The following is a 22,544-nucleotide window of genomic DNA, read 5'->3' as shown; positions in this document are numbered from 1 at the left end:
TTTTGTTCTTTATTAAATTGATTCATATATAACCAGGTACTAGAAGCTTATTCATATCAGACACTCATAGTTTTTCTGCTCGAAATGCATTATTATTGCAATATGTTATTTAAACTATAACAGCACTGACATATTTTTGCTGCTAACTGATGTCCTTTAAAATCAAATTTGATTTGATTAGATTTGATTAGATTTGATTAGAGCTTTGAAGGAAGGTTGATATTTATATCAACCTTCCTTCTTAGATATTTACTTACTTGTGTGCAAAACAAACTTATGCAATTTTTTTTTTCAGTTTTGTCATTAAATCAGATGTGACAAATTTATGTCAACACAAGGCAAACTGAGTCAATCGACGGTTTAAAAATGGCACACACCTGAGGCTATGTAGTCTCATGATTTGTTGCGCCTATCATGACAATAACCGGACCATGAAGTCAAAGGAAACTCTTTGCAGACAACCAGAGAATTCATTTTGATAGGTGGTAAAACAGGTGGTCATGTCAGAATTAGCTCGCAGATATGCTCATTGTGTCGTATTCATTTAGAAAAAGTTTTGAGGATTTTAATAATCTTTTGTTGAATTGAACTAATGTAAAAAAAAAAAAACAATTTTATGAAAATGTGGGTTATAATTCATTTGGTGGTCTCAATATTGAGCAGTGTTATTGCAGATCCATCTTTTTTTCATCACATCATACAGCTCAATTATTTTTTTTTAAATATATATATTTTTTCCTTTTGCTTTATGCAAAAATGTTTTGCAGTTGTTAAATAAGAAAACACAAATTCATAATTTTACATATTTTTGAAAAGGTTTAACAGCAATTTTGTCTCACAAAAGAATGGATTGCTTGAAAATAATCTTCAGCATTCTGAGTAATTTTTCTCCAAACTAAATTTAAAAATGTTTTTTTTTTTTTTTTTTTTTTTTTTGCTGGGAAAATTGTAACTTGTTGAATGGCTCGGCTCTTTTCTGATCAGCTTTAGTTTGCAAGCCAGCTGTGAATCCTCAGGCCAAGGAATTCTGCCAAATAACTGGATTTACTGCAAGCAGAGCTTACCACTTGAGAACATATCACTGCCTTGGCATGGGTCACCGTCGAAGGCTATTTGAAAATAAGCCATGTTCTTTACCAACTCTAAGCCACAAAGTTGAGTATCAGAGGAAGCATTAAAAAACAGAAAAGGCCTGGGAATTAGAGGCATAGATTATGTCCAAAATTTCTTCAGAGCTGCTTTGCCTTGTCTTTTTATTTTTTTTAGTTTCACATACAAAGCTCTTGATGTTAAACTGGAAGATGGAAAATGATTTATTACAACATCAGAGGTGCATGTTTAATGCAAGCTAGTGAGTAAATGGGGGACTGAATCCTCACAGCTCTGATCTGGTGATGATGATGCACAGCCAATGGATAGGAATTGTGCAATGATAGAAGATGAACCTTAAAGCTTGGAAAACGATTGTTGGTGAAAGCAAAACGACGACATAATGAAGATAGGAAAGTGAAGTGCATGACTGGACATGCAGAGGAATATTGAATACACAGCTGAGAGAATGAGAGTGTTGAATCTTTTCCTCATGCAGCATTCACTTCTACATTTCTGCTCAGTTTAACAATATATAAGACGGTCTCGGATAATCTGCTGAAGATGCCGTGACACGTTTGTTCAGATGGAGTATCTAATGAAGAATGCTGTGATTCATTTTTTACACTGTGTGCAAAGACGATAGACAAAACATTCGGTGGCAAAAATAGATTTCTCAAGAAGGCGATATGTCTGAGACAGAATTATGAAGCTGTGATGTGGCTGTGAATGTGATCCAAAAAATCATTTTGACACATCAGTGATGACTTTTCACACAATTTATAGGGATGATTTCCTGTTGTTGTAGAAATTGTAGGTATTTCTAAGCCTTCTCCACCACTTTGCTTAATGCATTTTTGGATTAAGGTATTAAGAGAGGCTATTTTGACTCTTAGTCTTTCCTTCCAGCATCCTCAGTTAATTTATTTTTAATTACTTTTCAAAGTTTTATTAAAACCTTATTTTTATATATATATATATATGTTTCAAATGTGAATTAAGATCATCTCTCTTGGAAAACCAAGACCCTTTATGTGCAATACTCATCCAAACAACACCCATGATAACATCTAATAGGCAAGAAGTTAATGTTCGTTGATGCACAGTGTCACCTCGGTTACCAGTAAAATTAGGGAGCAGTTATCTGTGTGTACCTGGGCAAATTACGAAATGGGAAGCTAATTCAACTTGCTCATTTCACAGTTCATTTAGCTGCTCATAAAACACACAACTGCAAATCACCTTTTATATTCTCTGGAGTTTATTGGAAATTCAAACACTCGCGCACAGGAAAAGCGGAAAAAATATACAGGTAAAATTTGTGCACAAGTTATCTGCACACTTAAAGAAAAAAAAAAACAAATCTTAACATTTTGGGCAAAACCTTTATGCGGAATAGTTTTTGAAAGATTAAAGCCTCTTTTAGCGGATAATAATAATAAAAAAAAAATTTAAAGGCACGTGGAGCCTTTGTTTACAGAGCGAGCCGAGGTCACGTGGCAGCTGGATCCACCGGTGGGTCCGTCGGGTTCTAGGGGTTAAAAATACGACATTTACAATGGGAGGAAAAAATCCACCAGGTGATATTGAAGGAGAACGTTAAGTCTGAAACCGTTCTCACTATTTCACTGAAATAAAAAAAAGAATATTCTAAAAGTTTCTAATTAGTTATGTAGCATGTGAAATATTGCTGATATTTATTGCACTGTTGCAGACTTATTTTAAGTCTTCATAATGATTTTTCTTCTTTATCAAAAACTCAAAGTTTATTTCCCCACTATGTAAAATTAAATCAGACTACACTTTGTTTCAGATCAGTTTGGATTATTTTCTTCTGATAGCTAAAAAGCCAGAATGATGAAAGAAGATTTAAAATTGAAAGGTTTCCATATATTTTTATAGCATTTCGTAGCAGTATTCTTAAGGTCACTGTCCTTTTGGAGATCATAACTCGGGCTAATTTCTTGAGATGTTACTTCAAGAACATCTCAAGATGCATCATCCTGCAGCAAAATACCCCCAAACATGCTTGCAAGCTTCTCCCCATATCTCAGAATGTTAAAATGCATATTATTGCCAGAAACTTTAAACTGCAATATGTAACTTCTTCAAACATGTTTTTTTTTTTTTTTCTTTTTTGTTAGTGGTGCCATCTTGTTGTGGCATCATGTTATACTGTCTTCTGTGGGAAAAAAAAAAAATCCAGCTCCTCTCCCTCTTCCCAGTGCTCCTGTTGCCACCTGCAGAAATGCACTGCTCCCGGTCAAAGACAACCAATCAGAGGAAGGAGGAAGGTCTTGGCGCTGTCAGAAACGACCTAAGTAACCAGACTTAAACATGTCCTACAGGGAGCATTCAGTTTCTTGATTTCTGCCCAGCGGACTCTGTGATCAGAGGAAAGCAACTGGACTTCAGTCTGGAGTCTTTGATAGACTTTGGCTAAGCATGGGTTGACATGAGACATAATGTCCACTTTGTTGGCATAAACCCTGCAGACTCTTGTTTACCGAGTAATTTACATACCCTGTTCATGTCACCAAGTTCTGATGTGAGGTCAGCTGGGAGCCGAGTTGCCAACCGTCAGTGTGCAGCCTTCACCTGCTCTGACACCTGCTCTCTGCGCTGGCATTGCTGTAGGAGGGAAATCTCCATGGTGTTGAGGGAGAGCTGGAATAATTCCTCCCAGTCTCAACAGGGGGAGGGGGGATATGTGTGTCCCAGTGTGTTTCCTTGGGGTTCGTATCTGTATTTGCGATTGGTTGACTCTGGCATGTGGGTGTCGCTGCGAATACGTGTCTACCAGTGCTCATAGAAGAAGACAGCAAGTTGCACCCCACCCTCCCTTCCCCTCCTCCCTCTTGCTCAGTTGGATCTCACTCCCAGATCTGTCAATGTGTCCGTTCACGCGTCTTTGATGTGACGTGCCACCCACGGCACAGGGAAGGTACAAACCATCAAGACTTCCCTCATCTTTTCACCTCCCATTACGAAGTCATGACCTCTCCCCTCATGAGTTTAACACATAGCTTTGTGGAGGAAGAGTAGAATGATCTCTTGAAAATGGCTTCTTGCTGGTCTATTTTTATGACTTTTTTCTTCTTTTTTTTTCTGAATTCATTAGAATAACAATATGTGCAAATCCTAATTACGATTGGGCCTTACTCCAGCACATTATTAATATGATATTTAATCCTTATTCTGCACGTAACGTTCAATTAAAGTTGATAAATGCAACAGCAATAGACATTCAATGTGTACTTAGACTGCATTAGCTAAGAGCATAATAACACATTAGTTGTGTGCACACAGCTTTCTTTCCCTACATGTAATTAACTGTAGTCAGTGGCATGAAATCACCTGACACTGTGTCCCCCTCTGGCAGCATTTTGATGCTAATGCTGGATGACAGAGGCAAGTGACTTTAATGTGCATACTGTACAATCAAAGAGCATGAACATAACCTGATTATTATTTTTTTTCCCTGCAGAGAAGGTGAGTCACTTTAGACAGGATATCTTGTCCTAAATTGAGGAAGATATTAACATAGAAACAGCTGGAAAATGCCCTTAGTTGTGTCCCTTTTATCTGTATATGCTCTGACTATATGCTGCACTCCCAAGTCTCTGCATAGCTGAAAATAGCAGCGATAATGAAGTTGTACAGTTATTATAAGCTACAATAAATGAAGAAGGAATCAAGGAGGAGTCGAGCCTCACATTGACATTTACAGCAGCTTTTACTACCTTCTGGGTAATGCTTGCAGTTGATATATCAGGGCCCGATATGCGATAACGCTCAGAACTCACCAGGCTTTGATTTACTTATCACCATCACAGTGCTAGCCTGCGTTCCCATAGACCAGAATAAGTCGCCCCAGATTTTTTTACGGGCTTTAATAAGAAAATGTGACGACGTTTCTCTGTTTGAACGCAGGAGGAAACGGCATATATCCAAACAGGCAGAGGCTGTTTATCGGGCGCTTCAAAAGCCTGTTTATTGACGAGCTAAAATAAAAGGTGCATGAATGCTACAGTGTCCCAATTTGAGAGGAGTTGCAATGGTGTATATTGAGGGGGGGAAAAAAAACAAACAAAAAAAAAAAACAAACACATTTGCTTTTTATTTAATTATGAAAAGCAGTGTAGGCTTGAGTCGGTATGAGGTAGTCACGGTGTAATTGCTTTAGTAAAAACAATATGATTTTATAATCACAGTAAGTATAAGCGAATTTAAAAGATACAGTATGCATGACGACATCTAATTTCTTTTATTTAAAACAAACATCAGCAATTTCAGTGTTGATACAATATCACAACAGATGATTACACATATAATAATGTTATTTTATATTGTTTTCTTGTTTTTGGGTGTTCTGTGACTCAGGAATAGTGCAGATGCAGCATATATAATGAATAACTTGGCTGCTGTAGGCTAAAGTCCAGAACCCATGAAGTACAACATGTCTTCTCCTGTTCTCTTCGCTCTTCTTCCTCTGAAGCTTCTAATGAATAAAGACTGCAAGGTCCACGTGACCTTTTAAAAGCAAAGCACATATCGAATAACAAAGTATAAATATAAAAGCCAGCTTCTCAATTTTCATTGTGCAAAATGTAATAAAGCATTTTTACTTTTTACAGGTTAACTACCTAGCTGGCATAAACTAGCTATGCTGTTTGCTCAGGTTTCCTGCCTTACAGACTCTTGATAGATGCCACTTTTCACCTTGAACACACACGTGTGATCCATTGAGCTGAAATGTGCAAAGACGACACAGATTTTATGATATTAGCCTTTTTCACTTTCTTTTCAGAAACAAGAGTGTTTGAAAATTTAAAAGCGTGAAAATCCCACGGAGCTGCAGACAGTACTGGTGTGGACTGCTTTGACTGAACTTTGTAGAGGTGTATTTATTGATGTGCGTCATACACTGCTGATATGCTTTACATTTTGCTGCTCTTTTAAAAACACAAAAATTGCTGCTTTTTCCCCAAACTACCTTGAGTTGGGTCATCTTTGTTACTTTAAGAAAATTGTTATACAGTTTGTGATTAATAAAACCTTACTTAATTTGCCAAAATCACTGTAGGACAATAGCTACAATACTACAGTGGCTCAGGTGGGTCAACAACATGACACAATTAAAAAGTCATAAGAGAAGCTATGCTAAAATGGAAGTTGGCAGAACCTCCATATTAAAAGCCAAGTTAGCATGGCTTTTGTCGTCATTTTTTGTTTTTGTGTTCTGGGTTTTGCATTTTGTTGATCCTCATTGATCAACAAAATGCATCATACAGTTTGCTTTACTCGAATCATTGTTAACCTCTAATAATACTTTGCAGAAATATAGTCTGCACTTCTATGCCCCCCCACATCAAAGATTACTGCTCACGCCGTCATCCCCCTTGAGAATGCTAAAGCATATTCACAGTTTCCCTACAAAGCCTTTATACACTTACAAAAGATGATCATGTGACTGCTACTCGCATTTAATCTCAAAGTACATACCACCTGTGAGTTTTCATAAAGAAAAAAAATATATATATAATTATTTTTTTCAACAGAAAATCTATTTGTGACGATGATGGTTCCCTCCTTTCTTGTCTAATTTCCCTCGGCTGCTTTTTATGGATGTTTTTATTCGACTTAGGAAAATGAAAGAAAAACAAGCAAGAAAGCAGTAAATTATTATTCCGTGTTATATCAAGGCTAGTGAAAATAGATTAGTTAAAAAGGCTTAAAATTACCTTTGATTTAAATGCTGTATTTATCCTCAAAACAGGGTTTTGGACAACCTCTATAATCAGTTAGCGCTGTGTGTGAGTGTGTCTTGTGGCCTTTTAGTCAATTTGTTTAGAATTGTGAAAAAAGAAAATGACCTCTTTTTTTATGAGAAATTCTGAAGAAAGGCAGAATATGCTTTTGCATTCTCTCAAGGGGATGATGGCAGAACAGATAGAAAAATAGAAAATGTTTAGTTAAACTGGCTGTAATGCTTGACTTTCTAAACATTATATGTGAAGATACTTCTTATTCACAACACATGCCATGTCAAGGCTCTACAAAAAGTCAATTCAGTCCAGTCATTCATCCATTCAAAGTGATCCGAGTTTACGTTCTTTACTTCATTTTGAAGTTCAGTACAGCTTCTTCCTCAACACACCTAGCGAAGGTATTCACGTCCCTCGAGTTCTATCACATTTTTTCACATCCATCATCTGAAAATGGACAGAACATGGCGCCTCTGGAAACTCAGCAAGACATGGCCGACCACTTTCACTAACAACTTTGACAAGAACAGCATTAATCAGAGGAGCAGCCAGGAGGTCCGTGGTAATTCTTGAGGAGCGGCAGGGATACGCTGCACAGTTTGGGATCATCTTTTGAGCGGACTACTAATTAATGACACAAACGATCTAAGGAAATGAATTTACATGTTGTTGTGAGAAAGTCTAGTAGGTGATATGTTTGCACAGCGATATTATAAATTCCTCCTGGCAAAAATAGTTCTGCCACTTTAACATTGTGACTATTTCTTGTGAATTTTGCATTTAAACTGGATCATCAGAGTTTTACCTGACATCTTATAGATGTGACATTTAATAGAAAGAGAGAGGTAATTCCTTTTTTTAGGAATTACCTGATATGACTGCCTGATAAAGAATAACTTCATATCTGACTGTAAATGTAACCTTTAAAATGAAAAGCAGAGGTCTGGGCTGCCATCGTTCTCTTCAGTTCCTACCATATATCCTTGATGGAGTCAACCTTAAGCCATCAAAAGCAATCTCAGTGGAGTCGTGGCCCTTTGTTATGAAGTCAAAGCCAAGTGTCAAGGCTTTTCAGTTTTGTTTTGTTTTTTGTCTCTGACTCGGATGCCAAGATTTCTTAAATGATTACATTCATATTTTATACAAAGGAGAGAATATATTTTTAATCTGATTAAGGTTTTATATGGTTTATATTTCTATAGAAATGGTGAGCTGCTTGTCAAGTCAGTTTCCCCTCTTCCAAGCCTTTTTGTTTTTTTTGTTTTTTTGCCAAATTCTTTAGACGCACAGCAGGAGCTTCAACAACAATACAGTGCCTTCTCCCAGACCCACTGCCTAGGTTAAATTGTTTACTCTTCTCAAATAGTCCTCATCACTAGAGGAATTTGTCTCTGGGATTTGATTGGTGGGTCCCCTGCCATAAGTCAGCACAGTCACTCCATTTGTCAGGAAAAGGCCCCGACAGTCGGCCTAATTATATTGGTTGTGACAAAGGAGCTGTCTTACAAGAACCAGGCGCATCCATTCACCCGTAAAAGCTTGCTGTATAATAAAGCAGCCAATACGGCTGGCAGAAATATGCAAATTTCGGTGTCAAAGCGCATCATCCCATTAAGGAAGTAGATGCTTCGAAGCATTGCTGTACATTTGACTTGTTGAGTGTGTTGAGGACATGCCAAGCTGTTACTTGAAGCCACATTAGGATGAAAACATGTCATTGGAAGCAGTCATGACGAAGACATGTTTAGTGCTTTCTCTTTCTGGGTGTAGGTTTAAAACCACTCTTGTATGAGTTTTTTGGTAATATCACCACATAAGATTGTACAAGTTTGCCTTTGTTTTTGTAGATGGTCATAAAGTGTGAAATTGATCAGCAAAATCACAAGCTGTGAGTTGCATTTTTCTTCCAGACCACTGTTTTTACTACAGAACAAGAGATTAGTTCATTCATCATTTACCTGTCTTTGTAACAGCAAGACATTAAAGTTATCTTCTCGGAGTCTCCTGACGTCTCTAAATCAACTCCAGCACATTGCGGAAACACAAGAAAATGCCATCATCCATAATGTCTGACTGGCCTCTGGGTGAATTTAAAACACTATGCTATGTCATTCTGGTGTAGATTTCTTCTTTAAACATTCATGATGTGTGTATCTGACTGCCTCCAATCCCTTTTTTTATTTTCTCTCTACAGCTTTCTGGTGATTGTCTCATATAGATTTTTCAAAAATCCTATTTCCTTATATTCTTTTTTTTTTTTCACAGGGATGCACGGTGGGACAGCAAGACAGTCCTGGGTTTAAATCCCAGCCTGTTCTCTGTCTGCATGGGGTCACATTTATTCTTTTGGGTGTCAACGACATCTCACAATATTAAAACTCTTTAATATTTCTCATCAAAGTGAGGTGTGACTTGCAAAATGCTGTTTGAATGCTGTTCATTTGTTACTTTCAACTGTGACGCCTAGAGTATTTCCCTGCTTTTATCAGGATTTTCACTTGTGGAGTCCATTAAGTTAGCAGATTCTGAGTGGTATCTCCTCACAGACGGTGATATTGGCCAAGGTCTCGTTCAGGCAGAGGCTGAGTGTGGGGGACATCTTCAGCAGTAAAACTATAAGTGTTGGTTCTGTCACAGTGGCTCCCCTTTACAACTTTCACAGAGTAATGCACAAAGGGCTTGTGTCAAAGCTAAATTAAGTTTTACCTGACAACATATGTACTTGTCCACTTAGTCATATTCTCGAGGCTTATCTGACTGATCATCTAGAAATGTGTGTATGAAATCCCTCAGTTCTGTTTTTCAAACTGGAGTTTTAAGACAAAATAAATAGTCATACTAATTGTAGTCCCTACCCAAGACTTTTATTATTTTCCAACAGAAAGCAGCTGTGACAGTCCTCTTGCACTAAGTCTTATTGATTTCCCAGTTTCCTTTTAAAGATCGTGTGGAGTGAGTCAATGTGGCTTTGCATTTTAATACCACATTTGTTTATTTTACTTTAGGGAAATTTGAGGCTCAAGGTGATGCAAAGAACATTAAAGATGGAGCTAGCCACTGCAAAGCGGCACAGCTGTTAACAAAGACGACAAGTGAAATATGTCTTTAAGTTATGACATATGAAACCATTAAAAACAGATTGCATCCATTCATTTTGCTGATGCAGTTTTAGTGAGCATCAAGAGATCGTATTTGTTCTTTATCGTATTTGCACAATAGTAGTTTCAGTGTGTAATCTTCTATTCAAATGTTAACTTAAGATACAACAGATATGGATTTTTTTTATATCATTACAGATATGCGTTTTATTGTATAATAGCATTTGTGAACTAAGGTTCATATCTCCCATTTTATTCTGCTTCAGTTATTGTTGATTATTCTTAGACTGCCTTTTGGAGAACTTTTAATAAATGTAAAGTAAATTTGAAAAAGTTGGTGACACTTCAGTTAGGTTTTGGTTTATACTTTTGATTGATCAAGCAGCAAGCTACATCCGTAAGATCAAGTCCGAACGTTTTTAAAATTCCTTAAAGTAATTATCAGATATACTGGGCTGTGGGTGGAAAAGGACTAGTGTTACCAGGGATATGATGAATAGCAAAGAACAAATTAGTTGTCTGTGTGAAAAGCTGCATTATCATTGGACCCTACTTCAAAGAGGCCTGTCGGGTTGTTCATGTGCTGTATGGCGAGGTTTGACCCGAGAGGTAGAGACACAAATAGGTCAGTCAGCTACGATGGACGTAAAGTATAATCCATGACCACAGCTGTCTTTGAGGGCTTGCCAGTGTGCGCCTTACCTGACAGGCACAATGAACCCAGCAGATCTACCTGCTGAAAGCTGCGCTTTTCGAGCAGCATCAAAAATCCACACGGATATGGTCTCTGTCAGCTGTACACCGTGTTTGCTTTCATGTGTTCGTGTTTACGTGTCTGTTGCTCGCAGGAAAAACGGCATGTATGACCAAACGTCGGTTTGCAGCTCCAGTGCAGTGTAGCAGACAGCTGTGCCACAGGCGCAGTGCTGTGGATCACCATGAGGGCCCTTTATTTAGGTCACATTCTGTGCTTCAGTAGCCAACAGAAAGGATCTCTGTCTACTGAAATGAATACCTTTAGCTGGACACAACCCTGCAAGAAGTGTCTGTCTAACTTGTTGTTGAGACAGAGCTGCTTAATGTTGGTATTGGATATAATCCCGTGTTAATACTAGCAGTAAAATTGCATACATAATTTCTGAGTTTTCAACTAATCAAGCAAGAAAATAATAAATGGGCCTCAATATCTTGCTTTTGACCTGCACCCTGTCCTCTACTTGCATAAAGGTTCGCTTCCTCCTTTCTATCCTTATTACCCTCCCTTTTTTCCCCCCACATTTTATTTATCTACCAAACAGTCTGTGCTGTATTATAAATTGCAGTAGTGAATTGCGCTCTGACGCTCAGCCGTTCTGCTGTCGGTGTGCTATGCTGAGGTGCATGGGGTTTTATTTTTGCTTTGCTACCTTTACTTTCAGTCTATTAAAAACTGTGTGGATTCAGCAACTAGCCATTCTCAGATGAGTAAGAAAAGTAGTTTAAGGGGTGCTGATGGATGTGTTTGTTTTCGTGACAGGAAAAGGTCATTTATTACAGTTGCAGCTTGAAGCCCAGAAGCTATTTGTTGGGTCAGATAGTTTGCCATGTAAAGAACTAAAGGCATAGAGGGGAAAGTCCACAAGCATAATTTATGTTTGTGGACAGGCGTGGGCATAAATCCACTGTGTAAAGGTGTACTGTAAGCCTAAAAATAAATGCTCTTTTTGACCCAGTTTTTTCGTCCAGTGTTCTGTAAAAGCCCTGGATTAAAAGCCTGAGACTGTGGGTAGTTTGTGTGAGCTTCTCTAGCAGAATTAAAACGACCCGTCCACTGCCCTGGATCTGATGGTTGCCCTGGGTACGTGTCCAGAGGCTTGGTGGACAAAAGAAAAAAATGATGATTAGATTATTTTAAACAATAAGAATCGATTAAGACCTACTTCCTGTTTGTTTGTTTTTGTAAAATAAAGTCCTGCATTAAGCTTTTATTAACTTAATGCAGGACATAAGGAGAAATTAAAAACTTATTTAATTTCTCCTTAACACAAATGTCAACTAAATGTCAACAAATGTCAACTCATTCACATGGCAGCAACTTGCTGCATTTAGGAATCTAGATGTGGTGAAGATGACTTGCCAATGATGCCGTTTACAGATTTTGAACATGACATGGTTGTTAGTCTTGATCTGAGTATTTTTGGAAACTATCGATTTGCTCCCCCAGATGACTTTTCCCCTCACAATAAGTTTCTAGGTCTACAGAAAATGCTAAATAAAACACAACAAATCCAGTGGAAAACTGTGTAGAAAAAATGTCTTGTTAATATCAAAGGACAATGATGATCGAAAGGCAACAGCAGCTAAAATCACTTGTTGCAAGCGATGTATAAAGAATACCACATACCAGACATTTTGAAACTTGTTGGACAATGTACTCGTGCACTGCAGAACTGCATCTATTCAGTAGTTTGTATTGTAGTGACCTCTGATATTTGCATATTTTATCATCTTCTGAAGAGGACAGTGACATGCCTAACAGTAAAGACTCTGATAACGATTGTCAGAGCTTAGGCCAAGAGGAAGTTGAGACCAATTGGAGGGCTGCTGTGTCTGTTCTCTGTTTATATTTTGAGTAAAACTTTACAGTAATTTCCTACAGATTGAACTGTACACTTACGTAATCTGGCATGCTTAAGTGTTCTTTGATAACGAAAGTGGTTCAAGGTCAGACTTGTATCATTATGTTAGTTATTGTTACAGTGATCTATTTACAATTTTTGAAAAAGAAACCAAACTTTTTTTTTGTTTTTTTGTTTTTTTTGCAAAGTGCAAAGCTTTTTCTGCCGTGAGGTTTGAACAGTCACTCTGAATGTAAAACATTATAAACCACCTGAATTTAGGTCACTCCACAAACTGCCCTGATGAGAGTCTTATGTTTATAACATTTTATAATGATTAACTTAAAAAAAGAAAATACATTTGTCAGAATTATTTATGTTTCATGTATTTAGGTGTATGTCAATTTTGACCTTTGTGTCACTTTCATAAAATTTATTCCAGCCCTGCTTATCACTTGAGTTTTTAATTTGGTATGACACTCCAAGATAATCATTTCCCCGATTTAATCCTCTTTACAAACTTCCTGGATGCACCCCTGCTCAGCAGCCTAAAGGAGACCTTTAAAGTGGCAATATTATGTATTTTCCAGGCATGTAGTATTATTTTATTGCACACTCAAGTACCTCTCGCCTCCAGTTGTTATAAAAATGCTGTCTATGTTAAACAAGGCTTTTTTAAATTTGCAATTCAGCACCTTGAAATTGGGTTTCTGTCTCTTTAAGAAGCTCCTGCTCTATTTGACACTCCACCTTCAGCATGCCATTACAACAGTGTTCCTCCATTAAGCCTTTAACAATGTTTTACCAACATAGCACTGAGAAGTAGTTCGTAAGTAATTCGAGCTCAGTAGATAACTGCTAGGAATGATTAATGGCATAACAACTCTTACGTTATGCTGTTCTGATGATGAGCTGAGGGTGGAGTGTTGGGAAGAGAAGGAGCTTCTTAAAGACACAGAGGTCAATTTTAAGGGGGCAAGTTGCAAAGTCATTTTAATTTATGTTTTATATATGCAGCAATTTTATGACAACTGGAGGCAACACAGTTACTTGGTTGTGGTATAAAATACCACTGCTTGCCTGGCAAATACATATCGCCACCTTTTTAAATTTTTAAAGCTGCTGTACCCATTTGTTTGTGGTCTTTCTTTTTTAATTACATTGTTGCGTAATCTGACAATATCCTTGAACAAATACAGTTTATATCTGCCATTTTTTTTTTCTGGTAATTTCAAACCAAACACAGACAAAATGTACATAGAAGCTTGACGACAAATACAGCATTGTAGCTTGTTGCTTCTAAATTTAGAGTTCTTTCCATCTAAGTTTTTAAAGGACAAACATAAAATGGTGACTGAGATTAACGGGTTCAGCATCAAACGTTTTCATCTGCATTTCAGGGTTATGAAGAACTTTCTTCGAATTGAAGCAGACGCTATAATGTGCTTTGAGTGTACAGTAGTGTTTCAGATATATAGTTCTAATTATGCTTAAATAGGAACCAACCTGATTTCTTATGTTACTTGTGGGGTTTTCTGCTCCCACCTGGTGAAACCCCTCTAGGAAACAGGAGATCTAGTTGTCTTCTATTATTGCAGTAAGAAATGTCATGAATGATGGAGAGTCAGCACCAACATATTTATAATTCTCTTTTCTGTCTTTCTCTTCCTGTTTGTCTGTTTTATTTCATGGATGTGTTCTTCTTTGTAGAGCTAGATTTTGGGGGCCTGTGCAGACTTTCTGCAGAAGCAGTCGGGTGCACAAGCCAACTGGGCCAATATGACCATGAAAGGCCTGTCCAACAGCCGCAGTCACCACACAGTGACCTGCGACCCCTCTTATGACTCCATGACTCTGGGGCACGCCGACCGCCGGTCCTACTTCCTCAACCAAGGGGAAGCTCATCCCACTGATAACCCCTGCTACACACAGCGGAGCGCCTTCCAGACTGAGTGCAGTGCCTATCCTGACCTGACCAGCTGTACTTTCCCTCGCAGACATTACAGCTCCCACCATGAGCTGAAGGAAGAGTGCAGCGCCTTGGTGCCTTACACCGGGCCTACGGGGAGCTGTAAGGGAAGCGGAGGGAACAACAACCGCATACCGTCAAACTTGCTCGAGCAGTTCGAGACCCAAGCTCCGTTGAGACGCGAAGGCTACCACACGCTGCAATACAAGCATACGGCATTGGAGCACCAACGCAGCGACAGCCCTGGTCGAATTCGCCACCTTGTGCATTCTGTGCAGAAGCTTTTCACCAAGTCCCACTCTCTAGAGGGGCCCTCGGGCTCTGGAGGAGGTGGGAGCGGAAAGATAAATGGCAGCAAATCCAGCCCAGATGATCCTCCCTCATGCTCTGGGACCCTCAAGCACAGCAAGCGTAATAAGAGCAAAGACCGCTCCAAGTCAGAACCCAAGATGCGTACAACTACATCAGGGTACTGGAGCTCAGATGACACGCTTGACGGAGAGGTTTGTCTGTATCATCACCACCAAGGGGGTGGCATTGGTTCCATGCCTTCAGGGGTCATGACTATTGGACGCCACCCAGATAAATCCCAGTCACAATACTTTATGGAGTCCTACAACACCATCAGCGCCCAGTCACTCAAGACGTCACGCAGCAACAACGACGTCAAGTGCTCTGCGTGCTCGGGTGGCAGCAGCGGAGGTCTGCCGCTAATGAGTGCCCTCGATGGACAAGTCCAGCTGAAGAAGAGCTCATGGTCCTCTACGCTGACGGTGAGCAGAGCGAGGGAGGTGTACCAAAAGGCCTCCGTCAATCTAGATAAAGCTCTCGTCAAAGCCGAGCCAGGACGCACTTGCCATTTTTTACAGGTAGGATTGTAGCATCATCCCCATCTCTCTGGCATGTCATGCTTCAAATATCATCTGTGGCCCGCTACTACTCCATGCATCAGTTTTTTTTTTATTCCCGCATGAATATGCATTTGTTTATGCCTGTCTGTCTGTAGGAGTTGCATGATTGATTCATCCTGTCAAACCTTGATCATTGTCTTGTGTTGTTGTCTTTTGTATATTCATAAAACATTCTTGAAAAACCATACCATGGCATCTCCTCTTTTGTGTTGATGTGCACTGAATTTTGTTTTTTGTAAGTTTGTATATGCTAATGCTGTGACATGTTTATGGAGTAGGGACAAGATTATGTACTTACTGTTTCTTCTGTAGAACAATGACGGTATACAGTACAGTGAAGATTTAGAGCGCAAATGTAATCTGTTTTGAGTGGCACACTTTCGCGTCAAACTACATTTATTCTGCTGTCAAGATCGTGCTCGGTCTGGTCGTAGCAGCAGGCATGAGATTGCGTGTTTTAGTCAGTGTGGTGCCGCTGCGAGATCAGAGAGAGAGAGCAGGAGTTCAGCAGACAGAAGCTGAAAGTAAACTGCCCCAGTCCCAAAGCTCAGTGGTCACACAGCAACACAGAGAGACATGCATACTGACACTGCAACGTTGCTGGGTCACGCATATGTTTTTTTTTTGTTTTTTTTTCTGCTTTTGGAAGAATTGTCAAGATTTTCAGTTTCTTACAAAAGTATTCATGCCTCTTGAATGTATTTTAAAATGATTTTGTGTAATAGCCATAAAATACTACTTAAATGCATTGGAAAATTAGCAAATAGAAAATAAACTGTTTAGAATAAAATGAGTGACAAAAATGTAGTGTACATTCGTATCCGGGTCTTATGAGTCAATACTTTGTGGACACGGCTAACTACAACAGCTGCTACTCTGCCGGGTTATGTCCTGACCATTTTACCACATCTGCAGACTGATTTATTTCTGCTATTTTTCTAGCAGAGTTGTTCAAGCTCAGTCAAATAGGAGCTAAATATGCTCTAAACTTAATCATTCTAATTTAGCTTGGGCTGTACGCTCCAGCCTGAATCGTTTTGCAGTAGTTACAGTGTTTTTCCTCCAGGACTCTCCATCCATCTTACAGTCAACTCTTACCAGCTTTCCTCTCCCGCTGATGGAAAATTTACTTCTCTTATTGATAATTTTCTTGTCCAGACTGTCGGTATAGGTGGATACCTGGGCTCGTGCAGGTTTACGGTTTTCACACCCTTTTTCATTTTAGAAACTTAAGATGTTGTTTTTTTTATATCCTAAACTTGCTTTAAAACGTCTTTCCTGCTCACAGTTTTGCTGTACTTTGTTTTGGTCCATCATTTAAGTTTTTCCTTACGTTTCTCCTTAAGTTTGTCCTCCTGGATGCAGGAGGACTGAATACTCCAAATTGCAAAGTGTACGATATTTTATTCCATCTTGTGTAGTTGGTTAAAATTGTACCTTTTAAAAATGTAGACAGATTGTAGAAATAGAGTGTCAATGTACATATACTTTATGCCTGTGTGTGCATACCCTACAAGAAGAAGAAAAAAAACTAAGTAAATAAGGGCTGCAGAGAAAAGCATGAGTGAAAAGGACAGAGTAGGGGAAAGCAAAGGCAGTGAGTGTTCTGTCTGGCCATGCATTTTAACATCCTGGAAAGCCGACTGAGCCGATTAAGGAAGGATGTTGTCATTGCAACGAGGCAACAATTCTTTCAGACACAAAAAGCTTAATTTTTTTTCCCTTTGTCTTCAAAGTGCATCTAAGCACTTAGTGGGAGCATCAAATGTTTACCGGTGTTTTTATAGGAAAAAAAAGCATATTGCAAGCTAATGTTTGCAAGAAAATCTCCATCCAGCATATTGCAAGTGCTTTATTTTATGAAGTGCAAAACAATAAGTAAAAAAAAAAATAAGCGTGCCCTTATTTCATCCACCTCTTTTCACAGTAAGGAAAACCTGTGTTTTTTTTACCGCTCTGTAGTTGCCCCCGACATTAAGGTCAGCTCGGTTCCCTAGCTACGCAGTTGTCCATTGAATGATTCCCCTGCACTTTTTTCCCCTCACTCTGTATCTCATTTCTTTCACTTCAGAGCCGGTGCCCTAAAAGCCACTCACATTGGGAGTGCAGTGGTTGTGTCGAACAAAACCCCCTTTGTTTTTTCCCCTCCTCTTTCCATCTCTGCTGTCTTTGACTCGCTCTCTTTTAGATTATACCAGCTCGGAGATGGGTTTTCCTTTTATTTATTTATTTTTCTACCTTCATTAGTGAGTGTGAAAAGCCAGGAGAGCAGGCAGAGGCCAGTGTTTACAGCGGTATTCTGTCAAAACGATTAATTTTCCCACGCTTGATATGCAGCACACATCATGGGACGGACAAAAGAAGGCCATCGGCATTGTGAGGTTAATGGTAGGATCAAGACAGGCCGGTTTAGAATATATTCTAGTCTTGTTAGATCCATTTTTGGATCTGTTTGTGAGAAGGATGGGTTTTTTTTTTCCCCTCTTTGTTTTACTAATCTCACCTCTTGTCTGCAGGTGCCTCAGGATGACTGGAGCGGCTTCTCTCCAGTGGGGAAGGATGATGAGATCCCTTGCCGGCGAATGCGCAGTGGCAGCTACATCAAGGCCATGGCAGAGGAGGATAGTGGCGACTCAGATTGCAGCCCTAAGCCCTCGCCCAAGGTCCAGGCACGGCGAGCCAGCTACCTGAAGGCCACACAGCCTTCTCTTACTGAAATGACCACGCTCAAGTGAGTTTACGCTGTAAATGATTTGGTCATTTTTGGGACGGCTTTTTTTGTTTTGTTTTGTTTTGTTTTGACATGCAATATTAAAGGGTGGTGACAGTCAGCATGAGAAATTCACAATATTTTTTTCAGAGCCAGTCAAACATCATCTAGTTAATTTTTCAACTGAATTTGGATTGTCAGGGAGCGCGGACTGAGTATCAGCCCATTTTCAAACATCCCAGCAGCCAATGAAGTAGAAGGCATTTGCTCTTTCATGTTTTTGTCTGGATTGCCAAAATGTCTGGATTCCAAACCGTGACCAACCACTTTGACGTCTTTCAGTCCGGTTTCTGTGCCCACTACAGTACTAAGACTGCCCTTGGCAAAGTGTCCAGTGACATTCACATGGATACAGACTGTGGAAGAACCACAGTGCTGGTTCTGTTGAACCTCAGTGCAACATTCAACACTGTTAACCCTGATATATTATTGAAACGACTGGAACCGAGTAGTGCTCTCTGGCACAATATTTGACTGGTTGTGTCTTACCTAAAGAACAGGGATTTCTTCATGTCAAAACCATTTAGTTCTGTCACCAGACAGAACTAAATGTGTGTGATTTCTGTAGCACCTTCTCTGACACAATTCAGTCTTTCAGCATCTTTTAATTTCAAATAACCTTTTAAATTTTATTTCAAAAACACCTTGAACAGACCGAGTCCTGATTGTGTGCTGAATTCTTTCTGAAACCAATTACAACATTGCTAAAAAATCTGCTGCAGGTCAAGAATGTTGTCAGATTCTTTTTGTCTTCTTTCTCAAAGCAGTTCTGTGACTGAGATGTGAGATTAAAAGCTGAGTGTTATTAATGGAGAATCATTTAATCATATTGTTAGCTAAGGCGTTTGCTTCTCAGTGTTGCTTTTATTCCTCACAGCACGAATTCAGAAATGTTTCCAGCTGTTAGTCCATCAAGGACATCTATAAAAGTCTTGAAGTGCAAACATCTAAAAGCACTGTGAAGACAACAACAAGGTATTAAAGGTATTAAAGTACACCTTGTATGCCAAGTTTGGTTTTAAGAAGAGCAAAAATATTTTTCACTGTTTGTGACTTAAAGCGATTTTAATGTGATATCAAGAAAATTGCAGAAGCGACCAATATTCGGTGGCTTCATGAAGCATATTTACTCTCGGATTGGTTGCTTTGCAAACAGCAGCCAGTAGCATGTCAAGTAGCATTGTGCCCAGGTATTCGAGTTTCCAAAGCTGTATTTTCTGTTGAATTTTCATGGTGTACAAAACAATCCACAGATAAGTGAGTTTTACGCAAATGATTTGAGTTACAATCATAACTCAATCATATGTCCTTTTACTATCATAAACAGACATATAGTGTGAATCGCTATATGTCTGTTTTTCATGTTGCTGCAAACATACTTGCGTTCGGTTGCCTGGCGACTAACACCACCTGTATATAAATGGCTTATTCAAAGGTAGAAAAATGCAGTCATGCAAGTTTTAAGGCTATTCTATACCAATAAACAAATCTAGTCCTTATAAATATTTTAAAGCATTCATTAAGTCCTAGCCACTCAATCTTTATCTTTCACCAAATGGAAGTATTTTACTTTCTACTTCACATAAACGGAGAAAGAAAGGAGGACACACTTCTTGTTTTGAAGCACGGGGCTGTGACTGATTAGCTGTGTAATACTTGGAGATGAGAAAAACACAAGTGTATGCTCAGTCTTTGTTCGTGGTTGCACAAACACTAGCATGCAAAGACACACATTCTTATATAAGAACATGTGGCACAGCTTGGGGCCCCGCTAATGACTTGAGTGAGGCGCGGGGAATGCCATCATCATTTGATACAATCCAGCGAAACCACCCCAAACTGCAGTGCTGCATTTTGGAGATAGGGAGTGAGTCGGGAGCCGCTGACAACTTGTTTTCATACCGAGTCTTTGTGAGCTGGCTCAAGTCTGTTCCGCCCTGCAATGATTGAATAATCAGCTTTGTTCGTCCATATGTTTCAAAAGGCAATCTGTGACCATTTTGTCCTTGGTGTGCCTGGAATAGCTCCCAAAAAGTTAGGCAACGTGTTTATTCTACTCTGCTACTTGAATGTTTTTTTTTTATTGTTTGTTTTTCTTTTTTTTCTGTATTTGTAGTTCTTCTGTAAAAACAAAAAAATAAAAAAATAAAAATTTGCAAAGTTGCGAACAGGAGTAGAAAATGATTTCATCAGACAGCTAGAGTTACTCTATTATTTATTGTCGGCTATGAGAAACGCCTAAATGTCAATTGCTCCGTAGAGAGAGCCTTTAGAAAACACTGACCAGTCAGTCTCGTGTGTTACAAGTTGGATCTTGGTTTTAAAATGTCAAAACAGAGGTCATTGATTTCGTAAACAGTCTTCACTGAGATATGGAAAAAGATGTGCAGAACAAAGGCATCAGTAGAGTTTTTTGCTTTTGACTCCATTCCTCTGTGCATCACCTACGCCCACATGTGGAATTCAAGTTTCTGTTATGAATGATTCACAAGTATCTCTGACATTTGAAATACTCGGTGTGACAAATTTGGCTCAGTTGAAAAGTATCTAATGTCTCCTGAGTGCAGAAGAATATAGTGGGGACGAGGGTAGCACAACTTCTGCTTTAATTATTTGGATGCTACTTAGTTGTAGTTTTTTATTTGTTTGTTTGTTTGTTTGTTTTTTTTATGAAACATTCATATTTCCCAACATGTTAGAAAAACACTCAGGCTTTTATTTGTTGCTGTTTTTTTTGTTTTTTTTTTTGTTCTTTGTTTTTTGTGTTTTTTACAAAATTGTCAAAACAACTAACAAAGCAAACGTATTATGTACAGACTTTATTAAGTTGCCAAGTATAATTTCTTATGTGCAGCTTCTCAATGAAGTCAGTTCCGTAAATGTAGCCATTTTTAAGAGACATCTAAGTGAAATTTCAGTAATTACTGACTTTGAACAGGGTTGCTCATGCCACAAATAATCCTAGCAGATTAAATTGAGCAAGACAGTCTGGAGTTGGTTTTAATTCAAAAATGTTAAATCTAGCCCCTCAAGAACACTGGCCGTGCATGAAATTGCTTTTAATGTTCATTATAGATTGAGGAGTTACTTTTTCATATTTGATATTCCTGGGTTGTGACCTGAAAATTGTACTTTTAAGATAAATTAAAAAAAAGACATGGAGCTGTTCTTTTAGAATATATTGGGTGGGGGGGGCGGGAATAAATATGAAAAAGAACGACAATCAAATAAACTATCCTGGAAGTGCTTGAGATCCATATTGTTTGATACCTCTTGAAAGAAGGTCAAACAACACAGATGAAAATTTTGTGATTGCTAAATGGGCATTTGACATCCTTATTCCTGTCCCAATAATTTGTCCCTTCAGTTCACCTTTATCCTCCAGTGTTCCATCCAAGGATGACTAATCTGGTTTGCTTTGCTGTGGCAACCAGGCTCTATTTTAAGGAAGAAATGCATAATTGAAGAGATCTGACCTGGAGGCAGAGAGCAGGAGCTGTACACCATGTTTTCATGTGACGTTCTTAAATACTTGGATAATAAAATGAGAGCCAAAAGGAGAGGGAAACACTGAGTATGTTTGCCTTTATTTTATTAGTAGGTTTAAGAATCTAATTGACGATCTTGTAAATTTTTGTTTTTGTGAGCTGGCCACGGCGAGGAGAGCAAGTCTGATTCCTATTTCGACGTCTCCTGATTGATCACTTGTTTGACGTGTATTCAACGACCCAAACACACACCTATGCAAACAGGCACCACAAATCATGCTGAGCAATCAGATTGGAAGCAGGTGGAAGATAACGAGACACTCTGTTCGTCGCCCTTAGAGACAGGCCTGACGGGTTTTTACCAGGCTGAAAGTTGTTGCGTTCATTTCCTTCAATTCAAAAGTCTGTGAATTAACTCAAACCTATAGGCACAGGTACAGTCGCATCTGTTTCCTGGCATATCTGAAAGAGTCTCGATGGTTAAGTGTTTCAGAAAAAAATGTTGCCAAGTATCTCAAGGACACACTAAAGTTGCTACTGCAATATTGTAGTGTTTTGCTTCTTCATTAGATAAGAGTTTGTCCTGAAGCAGCAGTGTTGGATCATTACGGCCTATATATTCATGTTCACATACTCTAAGCTCGGTAACATAAAATAGCATATTTTTTTTAGCAGTTTTGCCACTGTTTTAATGAAAATATTCCACCTACACATTATACTTACAGTTAAATTTATTTCCAAATCCAAAGAATAGTCTGAAAGGGAAAAAACTGACCACAGGGCAGAAAATACTGAGATAATAGTGAATGAATGGGGGTAATTACACATGACACAGGCTTGGTCATTGAATCATA

General features: G+C 38.7%; 1 protein-coding gene across 3 annotated transcripts in view; it reads left to right on the top strand.

Annotated features, from left to right (window-relative positions):
• The window catches only part of dlgap1b (discs, large (Drosophila) homolog-associated protein 1b), a 98,502-nt gene that overhangs the window by 38,961 nt on the left and 36,997 nt on the right, over positions 1-22,544 (top strand). For all 3 annotated transcript variants that reach the window (XM_016673174.1, XM_007555614.2, XM_007555615.2), the window contains exons 3-4: positions 14,263-15,390; positions 17,949-18,163. In XM_016673174.1, the coding sequence (XP_016528660.1) occupies positions 14,332-15,390; positions 17,949-18,163 (1,274 nt within the window). In that variant the 5' untranslated portion in view covers positions 14,263-14,331. The remainder of the gene's footprint in view (positions 1-14,262; positions 15,391-17,948; positions 18,164-22,544) is intronic.

Source organism: Poecilia formosa, unplaced genomic scaffold (assembly GCF_000485575.1).
Source record: "Poecilia formosa unplaced genomic scaffold, Poecilia_formosa-5.1.2 Scaffold71, whole genome shotgun sequence".
NCBI classification, from domain to species: Eukaryota; Metazoa; Chordata; class Actinopteri; order Cyprinodontiformes; family Poeciliidae; genus Poecilia; species Poecilia formosa.
Note: the sequence above shows the minus strand (reverse complement) of the source record. Positions and strands in the feature narration are given on the sequence as shown.